Source organism: Macaca thibetana, chromosome 5 (genome assembly GCF_024542745.1).
Source record: "Macaca thibetana thibetana isolate TM-01 chromosome 5, ASM2454274v1, whole genome shotgun sequence".
NCBI lineage: Eukaryota > Metazoa > Chordata > Mammalia > Primates > Cercopithecidae > Macaca > Macaca thibetana.
Genome location: NC_065582.1, coordinates 133,118,896 through 133,139,950, shown reverse-complemented (window position 1 = coordinate 133,139,950; position 21,055 = coordinate 133,118,896). Strand labels below are relative to the sequence as shown.

Here is a 21,055-nt window from a genome sequence, read left to right as displayed (position 1 = left end):
AATTTTTGTTTTTATTGCAATTGCTTTTGGCACCTTCATCATGAAATCTTTCCCAAGGCCTATATCCAGAATGGTATTTCTTAGAGATAAAATACATATTTTCAAAATAGGGATTAGAAATTTGATATCACAAAAAGTACAGAGGGAATATATTATAAAATATATTTTTTACAATTCTATAAAAATATATTAGAAAATTTCAAATAAGTAGGTTATGTTTGAGAAAAATTAATATTCAAAATTGGCTCAAGAAATAGAAAATATAAATTTCTACCAATAAAAATATTTTTTTCTGAAAAGTTTTGAATCCATATGGCTTTACGTTTGAAGGTTATGTCAAACTTAAAAAAACAGATAATGCAAATTCTGCATAAATACTTTTCTATAACATGGAAAAAGCCAATTTAATATTGATCTTTAAATAAATCTGTTAACTATAGCATTAAAAAACTATATATGAAGTGACAAGCTACAGACTGGGAAAAAACATTTGTAAAACACATTTGATGAAGAACTCATATCCAAAGTATGCACAGACTCTTAAAACTTAACAATAACAAACAACCCAATTAAAAAGTGGGCAAAGACATGAACAGATACCTCACCAAGGGAGACATAGAGATGGCAAATAAGTATATGAAAACATGCTCAACCCATATGTTTTCAGGAAATTGCAAATTAAAACAACAATAAGATACTACTACACAACTATGAGAATGGCTAAAATTGAAAAACATTGACAATACGAAGTGCTGATTAGAATGTGGGGCAACAGGAACTCTCATTCATTAATGGTGGGAGTGAAAAATAGTGTAGTTACTTTGTGAGACAATTTGTCAGTTTCTTACAAAGCTAACCCATATGATCCAGCAATTATGCTCCTAGATATTTACCCAAATGAATTGAAAATTTATGTCCATAAAAACTCTGGACATAAATGTTTATAGCAATTTATCAATAATTGTCAAAACCTGGAAACAACCAAGATTTCCTTCCATTGGTGAATGAATAAACAGACTGGCATACATCCATACATGGTGCTATGATTCAGTGATTAAAAAAAGAAATGAGCTATCAAGCCATGAAAAATTACAGAGGAAACTTAAATGCATATTGCTAAGTGAAAGATGCCATATATGATTCCATCTGTACGACATTCTAGAAAAGGAAAAACTATAAAGGCAGTAAAAACATTAGAGGTTCCTAGAGGTTTAAGAGGGTAAGGAGGGAAGAATGAGTAGGTGGAGCAAAAGTGATTTTTAGGGCAGTGAAACTGTTTTATACGATACTGTAATAGTGGATACAAAACAGCGTGTATTTGTTAAAATCGACAGAACTGGGCCAGGTGTGCTGGCACATGTCTGTAGTAGTAGCTACTTGGGAGAATGAGGCAGGAGGATTGCTTGAGCCCAGGAGTTCAAGGTTACACTGAGCTCTGATTGTGCCACTGGACTCCAACCTGGGCAACAGAGTAAACCCTGTCTCTGAAAAAAAAGATACAAAAGAATAAAATGATAAAACCTATAGAACTGAACAACCCAAAGAGTGATCCCTAATGTAAACTATAGACTTTAGTTAACATTTTTCAATATTGGTTCAACAGTTGTAACAAGTATACCACACTCATGCAAGTTGCTAACATTAGGGGAATCTGTGTGAATATGTAATGGAGAAAAGGCATATGGAAACTATCTGTACTTTGTGCTCAATTAATTTGGAAACCTAAAACTGATAAAAAAAAAAGTCTGTAAATTTTTAAAATTACATGAAATTCAGTATTCAGTGTCCATAAATCAAGTGTTACTGGCCAGGAGGGAAAGAAAAAAACTATACATGTAGAAAGTGTTCCCATAAGTAGAGCTGCAAAACTTCCAAATAATACACAAGCATAACAATTTGAGAAATTTATTGAATAAATCATTCAAGATGCACTTTAACTGAAATACATCTTAAAATTTATATATCAAGCATATCATATAACTTAATTTTATTTATAAAAAATAGTTTTAACTGATTAACAAAATTACATTTGAAAGAAAACATTGACACTCATTCCTGGTGAAATATCTAAAATAATCCAAAACAACTTAGGAAAGAAGTATCCTTCCCAGTAAAAATTTTAACATTAAATTGAGTCAACATTACACTTACTAAATTTTAGCAAAGTTTGTTTCAAAGTACAAGTTTCAAGCGATTTTATAGTAGATATTTCTTGCTATGTCTTTTCAACTCATGAAAATTTCCCTCTCTCTGGAAACAGCCCTTGACACACAGGGATGAACGTCTAGGTATTATATCTAATCATCTGACCCTGACTATTGCTGATTTATCCAAGAAGGAAAACCTGACACTAGTGTGGCCAATCAGGTTTCCTCTCTTGGAAATTTGAAATATGGGATTTACATACAGGGACTGGGGAGTAGTTGGAGCTCAGCTTTATTACTGGCAGTGCTTGACAGAGAGGCTTCCTCACTCAATTCCTCTGTATTCTTTCTTTCTCAAGTCTTGGTTTTTAATTCTGGATTCCTGTACCTTATCTCTGTTTCAATGTGTGGCAATTTGTTTTTTTTTTTTTGTTTGTTTGTTTTTTTGTTTTTTGTTTTGTTTTTGTTTTTGTTTTTTTTGTGGCTTGCAAGCAAACAAACAAAATCTCAAATAATGCAAAGCTGAGTCAAATGTCCCTTCTCTGGGATTCTGGACTTTGGAAAAAGTGGTTGGGGTTGGGAGAAGGAGAGAAGAGGGAGGGACAGTGGCAGGGAAATAGGCAGAGGGAGAGGGAGAGGGAGAGGGAAAGAGTATGAGACTCTAGAATCGTTCAGAAAATATTTTCTATGACAACAAAAGGTCTAGAGAAACACAGAGGCTGTTTTCCAGAAAGAGGAAATTATGCATAGAAAAGAACTCAGTACTGAGATAGACATGGAGTTCTGAGTGTTCAAGTCTTTGATTGTGATTATTCCTGAAATACAAACATAGCCCTTTCACACCTAACTTACTAGGCTAGTCTCTTCAGCTGGGGGAGTCTATAGATATATTAAAGAAACAGCAAGGAGGAATCATAGATGTTTTGAATATGAAGGGACCTTTAGGAGCCAAAGTATGGAGAGACAAGGTATTGTGGTCAATTTCCAACTCAGCTTAACAAATAGTCTGGTTCTTAATGTGCTTTATTCTTTATTGCATTGTTCCATTCTTGTTTCATTTCCCTTCAGTTGGTTAGCTGATTCTTAGTTCCTGCCTCTTTGGCCCACTGTTCTTTTTGCAGATTATCACGTACATTTCACATGTCCCCTTTCCTTGGTTCTGCATTCAACCATTAGCTTCAGGTTAACATTACTTTCTTAGTGTACCTGAACTCATTCATAACGGTTGCCTAATTGCTCTCTCTTCTTTACTGGGTGGAAATCTCCTCAATACATTTCCACAAAAGGACTTTCCAAGTACCAATAGTTGCATTAGTGTGACGTTAGAACTGTAACAACAGGACAAGGTAAGACTTGAGAGATATGCTCCGTACAATCAGGTGTCATTGAAGTCTTTTATTGGAGTGTTGTCGTGGCCAATAGAGAGAATATGAAAACAATTTAGAAATAGAATGACATCATGCATAGACTCATTGACTATCAGTCAACCTCAGTGGGTGATAAAAACTCAAATCAGACAAGAGTATTAGATAATAAGAAATTTGAATCCAGGGCACTTAGACAACAAGACAGCCTTAATTTGAAAAGCATGATGTTGGAATCCTCAGAGGTTTAGACTTGGCTTAGCATTGGCCATGAGAGTCTAATCAGGGGGAAGTGTCCTGGATGTTTGTAGTCCACCTGTCATGCTAAGGTCTGAATTGTCTGTCCAAAGTTCATATGTTGAAAACTATATATTCATCTGTTAGAGATACGGCTTCTAAAAAGGTAATTAAGTTAAAATAAAGTTATAACGGTGGACCCTAATCCAACCTGGCTGGTGTCCTTAAAAGAAGAGCAAATTTGGGTACACAGAAAGATACTGGGGATGTGCTCAGAGACAAAAGAGCATGTGAGGACATCTGGATGCTACATTCCCCTGTTGCATCAGCCAGAGAAGGCTGCCATCAGTGAGCAAAGAAGACAGAAGAAACCAGACCTACTGACACTTGATTTTAGACCCCCAAACTCCAGAACTGTGAGAAAAGACATTTCTGTGTTTAAGCCACCCAGTCTGTGGAAGTTTGTTAGAGCAGACCTTGCAAACTAATACATTTCATAATCCTACTTAAATCTCCAACTAGTATTTACTATCAGTAAATTCAATTCAGAGGCTAACATAAAAATTACTTGTGATAATATAATTGACTTTTTAGTGCTTTAAAACTTAGCTTTAAATATAGGAATAAATTGTAAATATGTTTGATATTTGAAAAATTTTAAATGCCTTCATTTAAAAATAAGTAGTTAAATTTTAGAGAAGCTGGCATATTAGAATATAGAATATCTAACAGATAAGCCTTGCTATTCCCATTTAAAGTGTTATAATTGAATAATTGATTAAGACATGATTTTAAGTTTACATTTTATGTATTTATAAGCCATACTTTAATTTAATTAAGGAATACATTAGGCAAACATAAGAGTCATTATATTTATTTTATTAGATTTAAAATAGTCATTTAGATGATGGGAAGGCTTATTTTTAGGTAAAAATTTAAAATTCTTAGAAAATTAAATATAATAAAGTTTATAATTCAAATTTAAAATGTTCAAAGGAATTTAAACCATAGAAGGACCCATAGAAGTGATTGTTAAAATTTGGTCAAACCTATAGATAGAATAATAAAATTTATACATTATAAAGTATATGAAACTAGGGTTTTTTACTCATAAATTTAATAAGTCAAACATGTATTTTACCACCAAACATCTTGGACTAACAGAAAAGTTGTAAGTACACCACCAAGACCTTTTCCCATGAATTATTTACAAATAATCTACTGACATGATCCCCTTTGGATTCTCAAATCCTTCAGTGTAATTTCCTACATTTAAGAACATTCTGCTACATAACTACAATATAATAATCAAAATCAGGAAATAAATCTAACCACAATACAATCATCAAAATTGGAAAATAAATATTCTTATATTATTATCATTTAATCTTCAGAACTTTAAATTTTCACCATTTGGAAAAATTAAATTTTCACCAGTTGCCCCCAAATTCCCTTTATAGAATAAGGATCTACTTCAGAATCATGTATTGTATTTGGTTGTCATGTCTTTCTATCCTTCTTCAGTCTGGGACAGTTCCTCCTTTTAACCTTCACTATCATGACCTTGACACTTTTAAAGATTACAGGCCAGTTATTTTGAATAACATCCCTGGATTTGGGTTTGCCTGAGTTTTCTTTTGATTAGGTTCAGGTTATGCAACTTTGGAAGTACTATTACAAAGGGGATGCTATGGTCACCTGTTGCATCAGATAAGTCTTGCTCTTCCAATTTAAAGTGTCATATTTGACAAATTGATTCAGACATGAATCTTATTTGCTAGGGCACGAATTCATTTTACTTCATTACTGATGATATTCTCTTTGATCATTTGCTGAAACTGGTGTCTTCCACCTATCTCCATTGTTTTCTCTATAATTAATAAATATTTTATGGATACTATGTAAACACCCTTTTTCTTATTTAACTTTCAATTTATTCATGTCTGTAGATCAGTATGGACTCACTGTTTCCTACTTTATCTCTTAATTATCATCATTTTGATGCCCCAGTGGTCCTATATTTGGCCAGTGGGTACCCTTCACATTGAGTTCTGTGATCCTTTTGATAAATTCCATTTGTTTTTGGAGAACTTTTTTACTTCTGGCACTAAAAGGTATTCCAGACTCTTGTATGTTCCCTGCTTCAGCCCCCAGATTAGTTGTTTCCCCAAAGATCCCCATTCCTGCTTGTTTTGGTGGAAAATGGTGTTAGGAATCTAAGGTCCTGGCACTAGGTATGCTCACTGATATTGGTGGGTGGCTGCTCCTGGGCTCTTTCAGTTAACAGCGTGAGACTATACATGCACATATATATATTCCATATCTGTTCTATATATTGTATATACTGAAAATTATGAGATCACCCTGATATACCCAATTCCAATGTAACACCACTCCACTCACCCTGCTTGGCATCTGACATATCGCGCCAGGCCATTGCCTTCCCCATGAGTACACCCTTGCATTTGAACTGTGACTTCCTGCCTTGGGCTCTACTAACCCCACACCTGAGCAGATTTCCACCACTTGTCCCCACCTAATTGCCTCAGTTCAAGGTTGTTTAAACGTATCTCAAAATAATAAGAGCTACTTATGACAAATCCACCGCTAATATCATACTGAATGGGCAAAAGCTGGAAGCATTCCTTTTGAAAACAGGCACAAGACAAGGATGCCCTCTCTCACCACTCTCATTCAACAAAGTATTGGAAGTTCTGGCCAGGGCAATCAGGCAAGAGAAAGAAATAAAGGGTATTCAAACAGAAAGAGAGGAAATTGTCTCTGTTTGCAGATGACATGATTGTATATTTAGAAAATCCCATTGTCTCAGCCTCAAATCTCTTAAGCTGATAAGCAACTTCAGCAAAGTCTCAGGATAGAAAATCAATGTGAAAAAATCACAAGCATTGCTATACACCAAAAACAGACAAACAGACAGCCAAATCATGAGTGAACTCCCATTCACAATTGCTACAAAGAGAATAAAATACCTAGGAATACAACTTACAAGGGATGTGAAGGACCTCTTCAAGGGTAACTACAAATCACTGCTCAAGGAAATAAGAGAGGACACAAATAAATGAAAGAACATTCCATGTTCATGGATAGGAAGAATCAATATTGTGAAAACGGCCATAATGCCCAAAGTAATTTATAGAGTCAATGCTATCCCCATCAAGCTCCTATTGACTTTCTTCACAGAATTGGAAAAAACTACTTTAAATTTCATATGGAACCAAAAAAAGGCCTGCATAGCCAAGACAATCCTAAGCAAAAAGAACAAAGCTAGAGGCATCACGATACCTGAATTCAAACTATACCGCATGTTCCCACTCATAAGTGGGAGTTGAACAATGAGAACACATCGACACAGGGAGGGGAGCATCACACACCGGGGCCTGCTGGGAGGTGGGGGTCTAGGGGAGGAATAGCATTAGGAGAAATACCTAATGTAGGTGATGGGTTGTTGGGTGCAGCAAACCACCACGGCACCTATACCTATGAAACAAAACTGTACGTATTGCACATGTACCCTAGAACTTAAAGCATAATAATTTAAAAAAGAAAATACATTAAAAATAATTAAAATATAAAATAAAAAATAAAAAGGTATTTTGAAACACTAAAAAAGGGAATTAAATTGAATGGGAAATAAAGAAGAGGAACCAAATATTAATTTTTAATAGAAAGTGGCCTTCAAATATTAATATCTTTTCTGCACAAAAGCCACCTGCAGGGCACATTAGGAAAAAGAGTTTTTTTCTATCATCGAGTCTTGAGTTTTCTAAAATCTTCTAGTTTCCTTTAGATTTCATTTCCTCAGCTTCGCTGTTTTAGGATTCATGTTATCCAAGCATATATGCATATTAAACACTTTCATTCATTTTATACATCATTTCATGGGATATCACAGATTTTACTTACTTGTTTAGTACTGTTTAAAACCTTGTATGCCAATTTGAGATCCCTTAACGGTCAATATTCAATGATTTTAGCAGCTAGCACTGCCATATGGCAAAAGCTTGGTCCATTCGATTTAGCAACAGGGGAATTTTTTTTTTTTTTTTTTTTTTTAATTCTGAGCTACATAATATGTCACCAATTTCCGTATCTTTGAAGTAGCACCAAAATTCTCTTCCATGAAATGTTGCAATCAGCTTAGAGCCTATCAGTATAATAAAAGACAGTCAATATTACAGTTTTCTTTCTAATTTCTTTATTAACTTTATTGTTCTAATTTGCCTTCCAGCTACAGGGCTCATTTATTATTCTAATTTGCTCTGTCTATGGAATTTATTTAAATTTAGCAAATTATTAGGAAATTAACATGTTGGTACTTAAGTCTTCCTTCTGGAAATGTGGTCAAAAATGACAGCTTGTATGTAGAGTTCTGTCGGGATTGGGATTCTAGTAGAGCTGTCACCTGGCTGTGCCTAAAATACATAAATTACATTGTTAGTCAAGTCTATGGAAATACTTGGCCTTATTTTTATTATTTTTATTTTTTTGCTTTATATTGTAGAAAACAAAACTAACAAGTTTGTTTCCATGGAGATATATACATGTTTCCCCCTTAGTCTTTTTCTCAGGAGTGATGATAATTCCAATTAGGAGCTTTGAGGCCCTCCCTGGGTTGTGATATTGAAAATGCCCAGGATCAAAGCAGTGTCACAGGCTCATGCTTGTCTAGACTCTACTGAACCGCATGAGTCACTAACTTCAGAATTCCTAGCGAAGGCCTTTACAAACATGTGTGACTTCAGGGTAATAATTCAAAAAGAATCCTATCTTGATTTCAAGTTTGTCAAATAAAATGTCTCAAGTTTGGGATTGGTTTAGACCAGTGGAAGTGCCTGTCCGTGGTGGGTTTTACATAAAGCATCTTTCTTATCACTTTAAAAACTATTTGATCTGCTTTTTTTTCTTCCTTCAAATTACAACCTTTTAAAAGGATTTCATCCTTTTAAAAAAAATATTAGATAGCTTATCATACTGATAGGCTTCTAGAAAGCCTCTATGGAAATAAGTATTTGCTAATGTGGTATTGATAAGGGAGAAGAAAGAAGTTTGGGTAAAGCTGATGCTCAGAGGAGAAAAAATGATTCTAAAAGAGTTGCACAATATGTACAATTAGAAAATTTTAGTTACTAGACCTTTTGCATATTTGATGTAGGAAAGAATTATATTATTTGCTCTCTCTTCTATGAATAAATAATTAGAAATTTAGAATTGAAGATGAAGAGAAGCTTTGGTATTGCCTTTTCCATATGGTACTTAATTTCTTGTGTTCAACAAAAAAGTGGGTGTCCTGACTGTGCCCCCATCTAAGTTAGTTTTGCTTTTTATTGTTTTTGTGCTATTTTATAACTCTTTAAGTTGTATAAAACTGATAATAATAGAAAATATCTTGCCCACAAAGATGCAAAATAATTCTGCCCAGTGGAATTCAATTAACCATTGCCCTGTATAGAGACCTATTTTGCAGCTATTTTATTTCAATTTTCCTTATTCCCTATACAGATATGTTCTCCTTTGAATTGGTTATAAGTTATAATATCTTACTGGTTCCTTCTATAATTAATGAATTAAATGAAATCTTTTGAACATTTATGCTGTAGCTGCATGATAGTTATTTATACCCCTTTAAAAATTGTCTTGTAAATATTTTGGAGGTTCTTCTGCCAATAGTCAGTGGATTCCTCTGATAGATGAATAACCTATATGCTGGAGGAGGTTGTACCCCTGGGGGCTTAAACCCAGACTCCCAAAGGCAAATCCCCAGTGAGAAATTTAACTTTGTGGATCTTCTGTTTCTTTCTATATTTTCCTTTTTGGCTATTTTTGTGTTTTGTTTTTGTCTTTGCGGCTTTTACAATTGATATATTATTTCCTGCTGGTGACAGCAGTGATTCAGAACATTGTGGGCTAGCCGTTGTGATTTCTGTAAATGGATTAATGGATTAGAGAGATTTATTCTCCTTGTGTGACAGACAATAACCTTTTTTAAAGTATTTTATTTTTATTGGTTGTTATTTGTCTATTTTGAGCTCAAATTAAGACTCTTGCACCCATCACGAAAGACTACAATGCTTTGATATATGAACTGGTGATTTTTCTGTGTTTACTTTTGATATGTGGCTAATACTTAGATCTGAAGTTATAAGCAGTCTTGTGTCTGTGTGTCTAGATGCTTATAATTTAGAAAGACCTTTATCTCTTTTTGGATGAGTGCATAATATTTTCCTGTCTCTGGAGGGTAATGAATTAGGTTAAAATGTCTTCTAAATTAAAGAATCTCTGTTCTGATTGGCCTATAGAGTTCTTATATAAATACATTCTTTTTTTTAAAATTTATTTATTATTATTATACTTTAAGTTGTAGGGTACATGTGCATAACGTGCAGGTTTGTTACATATGTATACTTGTGCCATGTTGCTGTGCTGCACCCATCAACTCATCATTTACATCAGGTATAACTCCCAATGCAGTCCCTCCCCCCTCCCCCCTCCCCATGATAGGCCCTGGTGTGTGATGTTCCCCTTCCTGAGTCCGAGTGATCTAATTGTTCAGTTCCCACCTATGAGTGAGAACATGCGGTGTTTGGTTTTCTGTTCTTGTGATAGTTTGCTAAGAATGATGGATTCCAGCTGCATCCAAGTCCCTACAAAGGACTCAAACTCATCCTTTTTGATGGCTGCATAGTATTCCATGGTGTATATGTGCCACATTTTCTTAATCCGGTCTGTCACTGATGGACATTTGGGTTGATTCCAAGTCTTTGCTATTGTGAATAGTGCTGCAATAAACATACGTGTGTATGTGTCTTTATAGCAGCATAATTTATAATCCTTTGGGTATATACCCAGTAATGGGATGGCTGGGTCATATGGTACATCTAGTTCTAGATCCTTGAGGAATCGCCATACTGTTTTCCATAATGGTTGAATTAGTTTACAATCCCACCAACAGTGTAAAAGTGTTCCTATTTCTCCACATCCTCTCCAGCACCTGTTGTATAAATACATTCTTATATAAATCAAATATTCATAAAATTCCAAAAATTAGGAAATTAAAAGTTATAGTATTTTAAATTGCACTATACTTAATAACTTATTTTTACAGAAACTCAGAAATGTTTTTAAAGTTTAAGTTCACATAATCACAGTAAATCTTTGGAAAACAAGACTAGTGTAATAATTTTGGTTCAAAATAAGCAGCTATGTTCTCTGATTTATCAGTGTTGGGTTTAATATAAACAACATTTTGTTCTACTTGGGTTTGTTTGTCTTAAACTTACTTAGGTCTACTAACTAACAATATGCCTACACAATATTTTAGATAATGAAAAGTATAAATTTATATTTAACTACATTGAATCATTATTCAGACAACTTTATTTCAACAGTAATCATGTTTTTTTTTTTTTTTTTTGTAGTTGTTGTTCTTTTAACAAATCAGCTTAAATATAGGTCCCAAGATCCTCAGATGTAGATATCGGTCTAAGACACATAACCTTAGACTGATATTAAGTTGAACTATACAATGAATACTCACTTGATATGTAGTTGACTTCTAACTAAGATAGGAAACCACAAATTTGATGCCTAATTATTAAGCATAATTTTAAGTTTATATACTTTTGCTTATATCCTATAGAATGTGTTTGCCTTTGGGTCCTGTTAATGAACGATTCATTTTGTCTCTTTAAAAAGGTATGTGTGTGGCTATTGAAAGTTGCCATATAAATTTTGCTCATCTTTTAAAATGCTTGTGGAAGACAGACAATTCTTTATTATCAGCCTCTAGTTTTCTTCTTGAAATAGAAGTTACTTTGGTAAAAGTCCTTTTAATATGAATAGTTAAGACTACACTGTGAGAATAGGGACAGACTGACACCACTGTCTATGTCCTTTTGTGTTTCAAAGAGAAAATAGTTTTGTCCTATTGTAGTTGTTTTGTAGTAGTATATAATAGTGGGGATATATAGAGTAGTGGTTTTCAGGCTTCCCTCCCATGATTTTCCCCATCTCAGAACCTCTGTACGATCTTGGGACTTACTAAGGACCCTAAAATCTTTCATTTATGTAGTTGATAACTGTTAATATTTTCCTTATTAAAAGTTGAAATTGAGAACTTTAAAAATAGTTACTGCTTCATTTGATCATAGTAATGACAAACATATTGAAGTTTTAACAGAAATAACATTTGAGGATTAATATAAAAACGGATCCCCTGAAAACTGCAGTTATATGAAAAAGCAAAATGAAGAGCAAATTTTGGAAATATATTTTACTTGCCTTAATTCATAATACCTGAGTGTGAAAAGAAGCTTTGAGATGTGCTACAATTTTCGTAAAATTTGCCCAATCTTGATGGGCTTGCTTTCCTAGCTTACTATTTGCCTACTACGTGAAAGATTTTTTTTTTAGCTTCCTATGTAATCTGCCTAGATAGATAGCAAAATTTATGTCTAATAAAAATAATTTTCTGTGCTTTATATTGAATTTGTTACATACCTGATTATTTAAGGAAAAGAATGCAAAGAACAGTTTCCTCACATATAAAGAGCTAAGGTTCTTTACAACCATGTTAATGTATATGTTTATTTTTAAATATTTTATTGTTTTAAGTATGTACTTAAACTGTTAACTCATTGTTACTTCTCTGGTACCCTGATCTTATTTTAATCAAATGTCCAAATGTCCTCTATCGTTTTTTCTGATTTTTGCCATTCATAATCGGATCTTAAGTATAGAAAAAATTAATAAAACAGTCAGGATATCTTTTACACTTAAAACTATCTCTGAGATTTCCCAGATGGCCCTTCAAAAATATCACAAAGAGTTATTCCTTCACCTTTGCAAAGAGGTGCTAAAAATAATTAGTTTTGTTTGTGGAATTCCTTGGGAAGAATTTTCAAATCAGAAGACTGCTCAGCCTTACTTATGTAAGTTGAATAGGCATAATGTTATTAACAATATTTCAGAAATTTTGTATGCTTTATGCGAAGTTCCTGAATTTTTTTTCATTGCCGTTTCCAGTTTACTTGTTTTTAACCTAAGGGAAAATAATGATTATAACTGTTGGAAATATTTCCATCAGGTTTTTCTATATTTATCAGAGTTGTAGCAGTGTTTTGCCTAATGACATTAGACAACACTAGTATAATGTTATCAGTCATAATTTCAGTTACTGTTTAAAAAATACAAATGTTTAGGCGTTACGTACACTTACCTAAATTTCTTTACTTGGTTTCTTGTATTAACAATTATGTTTTAGTATTATCTATGTCTTATCTCTATCTCAAGACTTCTTCCTCTGTAAAATTATTTTCATTCATTTTTTGAATCTGATATATCTTTCACAGACTTCTTTGAAAATAGATTTAATCACCATCCTTAGAGATATTTGTCTAATTGTCTTTTGCAGTGGCTTTATTATCATTGTTTTGCATACCACAAAAAGAACTAAATTTCCTTGTCTGTTGCATTATTCTTACTATAAACTCTCATCAGACTGCTCACGTTGGAAAATTATTAGTAATCAGTCCACAACAGTCATTTTAGGTCCCTATAGTTTATTGATAGTACTGTTTTACTCTGCTGCTTCCCTGAAGTTTCTCTTCCAGGTTATAGTCCAGAATTTATGTCTTTAACAAAGAACTGTCTTAGAACCTCATGGAAGATAACTACCAGGTACTTTAATTATTGACACTTCAAAGCTGAGCTGACATTGGTTAGACAGCTTTCAGATTGCACCACGAGTGGACTGAGTCAGGATTTCCAGGACCCATTTTAGGCCAAAGCAGAGGGCTGCATATGATGCACAAGATTCAGCGGACTAGGAATTAAAATTGTAATAAGACTAAATGCAGTGATGAGAGAATTTTCTTATGGTTATTCATTTGGGATATTGTTGATGTTCTCTTAATGTTTCATTTTTCAGATATATAAGAACACCCTTTCTTCTTCTTCTTAAGAAATCTGTAACCCATAGAAATTTAGTAGAATCTACTTTATAAAATGAAATGAAACATTTGAAAATGACATGTGATTTTCATTTATTCCTCTAGGACTCAGAAATTCTTATTGAGTCTTTTTACTTTCCATGGCCATTTAGTAATCCGCATCAGTTCAGTAAGAAGTTGTCATCCTTTTTACCAGGATGTAATTGTACAAATTGTAAAACCAAAGCCTTCCCTGTAATGTCATGTTTGTAAACAATGTTCATTGAATCACATAGAAACAGCTACTTTTAAGGAATTAAGCTCGACTTGACTTATGGAGGTAGTATTTACAAAGATCTTCCAGACAAACTGGTCTATTTATTGGCTTTAATGGTCGAGAATATTGTATACTATGTACAAGTTATCTTGAGATATTTTGGGACTTTTAGAAGAGAATAATTTACCCAAAGTTACAGGTTTTATAGGTGAAATATTGTGGACAGAGTTTCTTGGATTTAGTTTTCTAGCAGCAGGATGACAAATAATAGAGGGACTTAAAAGTCCAATTTGAGATTCCTCACGAATACTTCCAGACAGAATTTAATTTAGTATTTGTTCAAAATTGTATAGCCTTAGAATTTACAACACAAACTTAAGGTGATCTATATGGTAAAATAACACTTTTGCGACACCTATATAAACGGTAAGGCAAACCTAGTAAGACTAGCTGCATTTTATGATCAAGAATAATCTTTCCAAAATTATTATGATAAAAAGAAGGAAGGAGACAGACTGCCAGGGAAACTTGTGAGAAACTTTGAAATGGGCAAAAAGTCAAACAATGGGTATCTTGACTACTCACTCATTTAGGTTTTCTTATTTATGATCTTTATTACAGTTCTGCAAATTTTAGAAATTCGATAATAATTCAAATAATTATTGTCTGTAGTAATGCAAAGTAGTTGTGCTCAGTAGAATACAATGGATTTTTGCATTGACCCTTTTTTATTTATTTGAAATTTATTTAAAAATCTGTTTATTCCCTTTTTATGTCTCTGCTCTTTGAATTCTCTGGAATCAGTTGTAATAGCTTACTGGTCCCTCATTAATTAATGAGTTAAAAATATTTGCCACATGCTCACTGTATAGCTGTATGAGAATGATGATTCTATCTTCTTTTAAAAATTGTTTCTTAATAATGTATAAAAAGAGTGCTAAAAACAGTCACACATGCACAACAGCAACAGCAAACGATGTAACTGGCTGAGAAAATTCAGCACTTAGAAAGCTCTTCCTTCAAATTCATGGCACTGTAAGGAGCTGTGAAAAGATTACTGTCTGAAACCATTAGTGGGTCCCAGGAGAGATGGGACTCCAAGCCAAGAATAAAATATGGGTAAAACAAGACATTGGAATAAGAACAACAGTAAAAAGTTACTAAAAAATAATAATTGATGGAACAAAAGAAGAAGACTCTAACCTTATTCTACCCAAATCCCAGAAGAATTACAGATTTAAATGTATCAAAAGAACCATAAACAAATTTAGAAGAAAATATATGTAACTATTTTCCTGATTGTAGTATAGGAAATCTTTTTAAATATAGAAGCAATGAAAGCAATCAGAAGGAGAAATCAGTAGTTAGGACCATAGAAAAATTTAAAAATTTTGCATGCCAAAACAATTGTGAACTTTAAAAGATATATAAGCTGTGGCATGTCACTAAAAATATGAGAGCCAAAAGTTTTTTACCCTTTACATATAGAATACTTTAAAATTTTATTTTAAAATTCCCACTAAAACCCTACAGGAAAGTAGGTAGACGGCAATAACAATTGTAGAACAAAAGGAGACTGGGCATGGTGGCTCAAGCCCATAATCCCATTAATTTTGGTGGCCAAGGCAGGAGGATCACTTGAGGTCAGGAGTTAGAGACCAGCCCGGGCAACATACTGTCTCTACAAACAACAACAACAACAACAACAAACAACAAAAAACAACTTAGGCATGATGATTAGTGCTTGTGGTCCCAGCTACGCCAGAGGCTAGGGAGGGGGGATGTGCCGGGTGGAACTGGAATCATTTGAGCCCAGGAGTTCTAGGCTACAGTGAGTTATGATTGTGCCACTGGACTGCAACCTGTGACAGAGCAAGATGCTGTCTCTAAAATAAATATGTAAATAAGAAATATTATATACTAGCATGCATATAAAATAAATGTTCATTTCCAATAGTAGTAAAAATGCAAATCTAAATGACTCCAAACAAATCTGGACTGTGAAATTAACAAAGTTAAAAAAGTATGCAAAATAAATAGAGCATGGAAAATGGGACACTTAAACAGCTCAGATATAACTGTAAATTGACATGGTCTAACTGCAAAGCAATTTGACAATATGTATCTAAAGCTTTACAAAATACGTATATTTTGATTAAGCAATTTCCATTTTAGAAATCTGTCCTAAGCAGGGGTAAAATCAGAAACTTGGTTGTAGAGAGTTGTTAATTAAACTGGAGGGAAAGCAGAAACCAAACTAAATTTCCACAAGTGGGAAATTCTTATCAATTGTGAATAATTCAAAGGACAGAATATTATCTACTTTTTTTTTTTTTTTTGAGATAAAGTCTCATTCTTTCACCCAGGCTGGAGTGTAGTGCCATGATCTATCTCAGCTCACTGCAATCTCTGCCTCCCAGATTCAAGTGATTCTTCTGCCTCAGCCTCCCAAGTGGCTGGGATTACAGGTGCACGCCACCATGCCCAGATAATTTTTGTATTTTTTTTAGTAGAGATGGGGTTTCATCATGTTGGCCAGGCTGGTCTCTAACTCTTGACATCTAACTCTGCCTCAGCCTCCCAAAGTGCTGAGATTACAAGTGTGAGCCACCGCACCTGGCCAATCTACATTATTTTCAATTTGCTTTTTTCAGTTAATAGTGTATCTTGAACATCTACACTAATCCATCAACATCACTAAAAATGGCTTTAACTTTTTAAACTGCTACATACTCTTTCTTTGTTCGCATGTATCATATTTAACCATTGCCTGATCATGAACATGCAGATTATTTCCAATTTTTAACTCTTGCAATGCAAAATGATTATTCTTTTAGAGTTTTCATGGTATCTAAGGTAATACACTACTAGGAAGCAATTTTCAGTCATTGTGCACCTACTCCTTGGCAGGCATTTTAAACACATTCTCTCATTTAATCTTCACAACTGTTTGTAAATGACAGTAAAATTTTAGATTTTTACAGATGAGAAGACAGAGGTGAAGTGCTCAAAGGGGTGAAGTAATTTTCCCTAATCACAAAGCTGATAAGATCTCTGTACCTTCGACTCATTCTAAGTATTGCTCCTCTTAAGAGCTTTGCCCTGCCTGAGCCCTGGTGGCCATTTCTCAGTCCCTTCCAGCTTGTTCTGCTTGTTTCTGCTTTCAACTGCTCCAAAGTATTTTAGAGAATCCTCAGGTCTTGAAGAATTAAGTGGGATTTATTAAGGTACTCAGGCAGGTCTTTGAATAACCTAAAATACAAATACAATTATATTACTCTGTATATGGCCATGTGTGTTTTTTTTTTTTTTTTTTTTTTTTTTGAGATGGAATCTTGCTCTGTCGCCCAGGCTGGAGTGCAGTGGCACTATCTTGGCTCACTGCAACCTCCACCTCCCGGGTTCACGCCATTCTCCTGCCTCAGGCTCCCGACTCGCTGGGACTACAGGCGCCCGCCACCACACCTAGCTAATTTTTTGTATTTTTTAGTAGAGATGGGGTTTCACCGTGTTAGCCAGGATGGTCTCGATCTCCTGACCTCGTGATCCGCCCGCCTCTGCCTCCCGAAGTGCTGGGATTACAGATGTGAGCCACCGTGCCCGGCTGAAACTTAACAGATTTTTAAAATAAGTTGTTTTTCTCCCCAAATTAAGAACCTATTCCCCTGGAGCAACCTCATATACTTATGAGGTAGTTTTCTGACCTACCAAGTTGGGGCTGACATTTTTGTTCATTTAACTGTGTTTTTCTTTTTCACTCAGGGCCACTAATGTACATGCCAAAGATATCCCAGCCAGCAATAACCACTTAAAAGTTACCAACATGAGATTTTTCTTTCTTACTAATGGTCTTGGTCACTATTCATGCTATTGTATTCCATATTCTAATAAACTTCAACTCTCACTCTGCTTTGGGATTTCAATTTTTAAGAAATTATGAGTATTTGCTGGGAGTGGTGAATGGCTGAGAAAGAGTCATGGGAGTTAACTACTTGTTCAACTGTTGAGGCCCAGGAAAAAAACATGCTTTTTCTTTGAACTAGAAATAATCCCTCAACTGTGGTCTTGCACCTGCAATGACACCATGCCTGACTCATGTGTTTTCTGATGCCTGCTTCTGTGTTATTAGTTATCAGGATTTTAAGATCATAGAGGAAACAATTATTTTGTTCTTATTCAATCATTTCATCTTGCCAGGAAATTAACTTCTATTCTCTTCCGTACTTCTTGATTTGCGGTAATACATTTTGTGAGAAAGTGAGCATGAACTGTGTATAAAGATCTCTTCCTCAAATCTCTCCATCCTTGTATTCCTAGGCCATATGGGTCCCTTTTACTTTTGGCATCATGTTTGATTAGGCTGCTCTTGGAATTAAAAGCTTAAAACAATATTTTTTCTTTGTCATGTATGCTTTATTGGGATATGTACCTTTCTTTTCATTGCATATATTCAGCTCAGATGATGGAGGCTTATCATTTATACTCTCTTATTACTAAACATTGACATGTATCTATTTATGTATATGTATAAAATTCAAAATTAAAAAATATATATGTATTTTTTTCTTTCGCATAGCTTACGTTTCTTGTGTTACAGTTCATATATGAGTTCATGCACTGGACACTTATGAACAATGTACTTATCTCTGGGGGTTGTTCCTCAAATACTGCATATAAAATTAAAGTCAGTTTTTCAGGTCAAGTGGAGGACATGACATTTAAGTTTTAGGAGTTTTAATTCATAAAAGCCAAGCTCTGTTATATAATTTTAATGTATTCCTCAAGGCCATTGATTTTAGCAGTAGTTAGTTGAGTAAATACTTAATTTATATGTGGTGGGCTTTCAGTTCAGATATACCAGGTGATTACCCAGAGGAGAAAATGTTTAAAAGCTACTTAGTATGTGGGTGTTTTAGGGCTATAATCAACCAAACATTCAGAAATTTGGGTAGCAAAACCAGAAAGTTGGCAAGGCTTCAGCTTTACTTAATAACTGTGACTGTGCCACAGTTAAAAAGCAGCATTTATAGGAGGCCCCCAAGGGAAATCCAGGGGCCAAAAAAGTGGTGTTGGTGATTCAGTAGATATCCCCTGCCCCACTGGCCCAACATTAATTTAGTTTTGTAGTACAGTTTGCAGAAACATTTGAGACGTTGAGGAAGCCATAACCTTTTTTAAAACTTATTCTACTCAGCTTTTTGTTTGTTTGTTTTTCAAAAGGGATTATATGTAGCTCCTCCTGTTAAAAGGCAGATTTTAAAACTGAGGACCTTCACTGAAGGGAGAGGTTCCAAGAGATTAAATTGGAACCATCTGCAGATAGGATGTAGAAATGTTATGGGCCTCCATTTTGAGAAGATCAATTTCAAGGCTGTGATAGGTTAGGATTTTAGGATCTGGGAGGCAAGGGAAATGAAGAGCAGTCAACAACCTCGGAAGCAGAGGTGGCATTAAGCAGGTAATGAACACCTTTCCTACTAATAGTAGCAAGTGATTGGGTGGGGGTTGCCTGAGAGGGCAAAATAGAGGAGAGAGGAGCTCTGAGAAGCTGTTGCTAGAATCTTCCTCTAAATTAAAAAAAAATGCAGAAACAAAAATGGGTGATTTTATTAGTTGAATTTATTTTTAATTTTAAACTTTATGTGCTAGCCTTTTGCTCAGAGAAAAAGAATTTGACATATTTGTTTTTAGCATCTGCACAATAATAGATAACAGTGACTACACATTTTTTTAAAAAAATAATAAAGTAATTGCCACTCTCATTTACCCATGCACCTAGCACATTGCCATTACCCTGTACAAATTACTATTTACCCTCAAAAGTTCCTCAAAGAACCCTGAGTGATAATTCATTTATCCACCTACCTAGGCAGAAAAGTACCAGAGTCAATAACTCTGGTAGTTTTTAGCTAAAAATAGGTTTAGCTCTACATATGTTTTCAGTGCCTAAGACCCTAAAATATTTTAAGTTAACCTCATTTTTTTAAGAATTATTTTTGGCCCTACCATTCATTTTCTTTAGCAAATATTTAATATTTCAATTTATTCATCCCACAGATGTTTACTAAACACCTACCATGTGCGGGCATGGTGCTAGCCCTGGTGATACAATGGCAAAATGTCCAGAAAGGGTTCCTGCCCTACATTTGACAGTTTATGCTTTACAAGTTTCTGTCATGTGTATTGTTTCATTTGAGCCTCTAGGCAAACTCACTTCACAAAATGAAGTTCCATGAGGCAGTAATAGCAAGAATGCGTAAAACCCCCCAACCCCTTGCCCACTCTCTGGTCCTCATAATGATCCAAATAAGAAGCAAAAATAGCAGTGATGGTGATTTATTAGCAGAAGCATTTATTATCAGAAGCATTGTATCTCATTACACAGCACTCTTTGGTATATGGTCTGTGCTTTCTAGTCTGTGTGCAGTCCTGGGAATGTGTAATTTCAATGACTTAAAGTTAACACTGTTGCATTACAACATATTTTAAATGAATGAAGTGATTGCTTTATGCACATACATTAAGGTGAAGCAACAGCTAAGACAATAGTACTGTGTAAAGCAGTGGATATAAAATCCAGCTAATCTTTAGGGCTACCTGAACAGGCTTTTAAAAATAGAATTTGCTGGCCCTCACCGTAGATGGATTCAGTTTGATACCTAAGGGAAGAGCCTGGAGTTCTCTGATCAGTGAATTTGAGAAAGAGAGAGGAAGAGGAAATGCTTTTCTGAATTAATAGGAATTGCTCCTAGTCAAGCCAGGGCAAGCTGGGTACTGATAAAGAGTTCTTGTGATAATAGACTACATGCCAAAGTAGCTCGTTATTATGTTTGAACAATTGTGAACAATTTTCACATAGAGGAGTCTGGGCTTAATAGTCAGGAGTATTGATACAAAAAGAACAAAGAAATAAATCCTGCTAAGTCCATGCACAGTCCACATTGCACATGCCTTCCAAACTTTGTGACACTCAGCATAGATCCAGAACGTTTTATTCTATAACATTGTTTTTTGTTTCACTGATGTCCTATATTCAATAGAAACTATGCCTCTCTGAGATCTTTTCATATGTCTTTTAGTTTGCTA

The 21,055-nt window shown here is 34.4% G+C and overlaps 1 protein-coding gene across 1 annotated transcript in view; it reads right to left on the bottom strand.

Annotated features, from left to right (window-relative positions):
• Window positions 1-7,938: 7,938 nt before the first annotated feature.
• CFAP299 (cilia and flagella associated protein 299) overlaps window positions 7,939-21,055 on the bottom strand; it is a 650,508-nt gene continuing 637,391 nt past the window's right edge. The window contains exon 6 of the mRNA XM_050792019.1: window positions 7,939-8,178. Within this exon, the coding sequence (XP_050647976.1) occupies window positions 8,083-8,178 (96 nt within the window). The 3' untranslated portion in view covers window positions 7,939-8,082. The remainder of the gene's footprint in view (window positions 8,179-21,055) is intronic.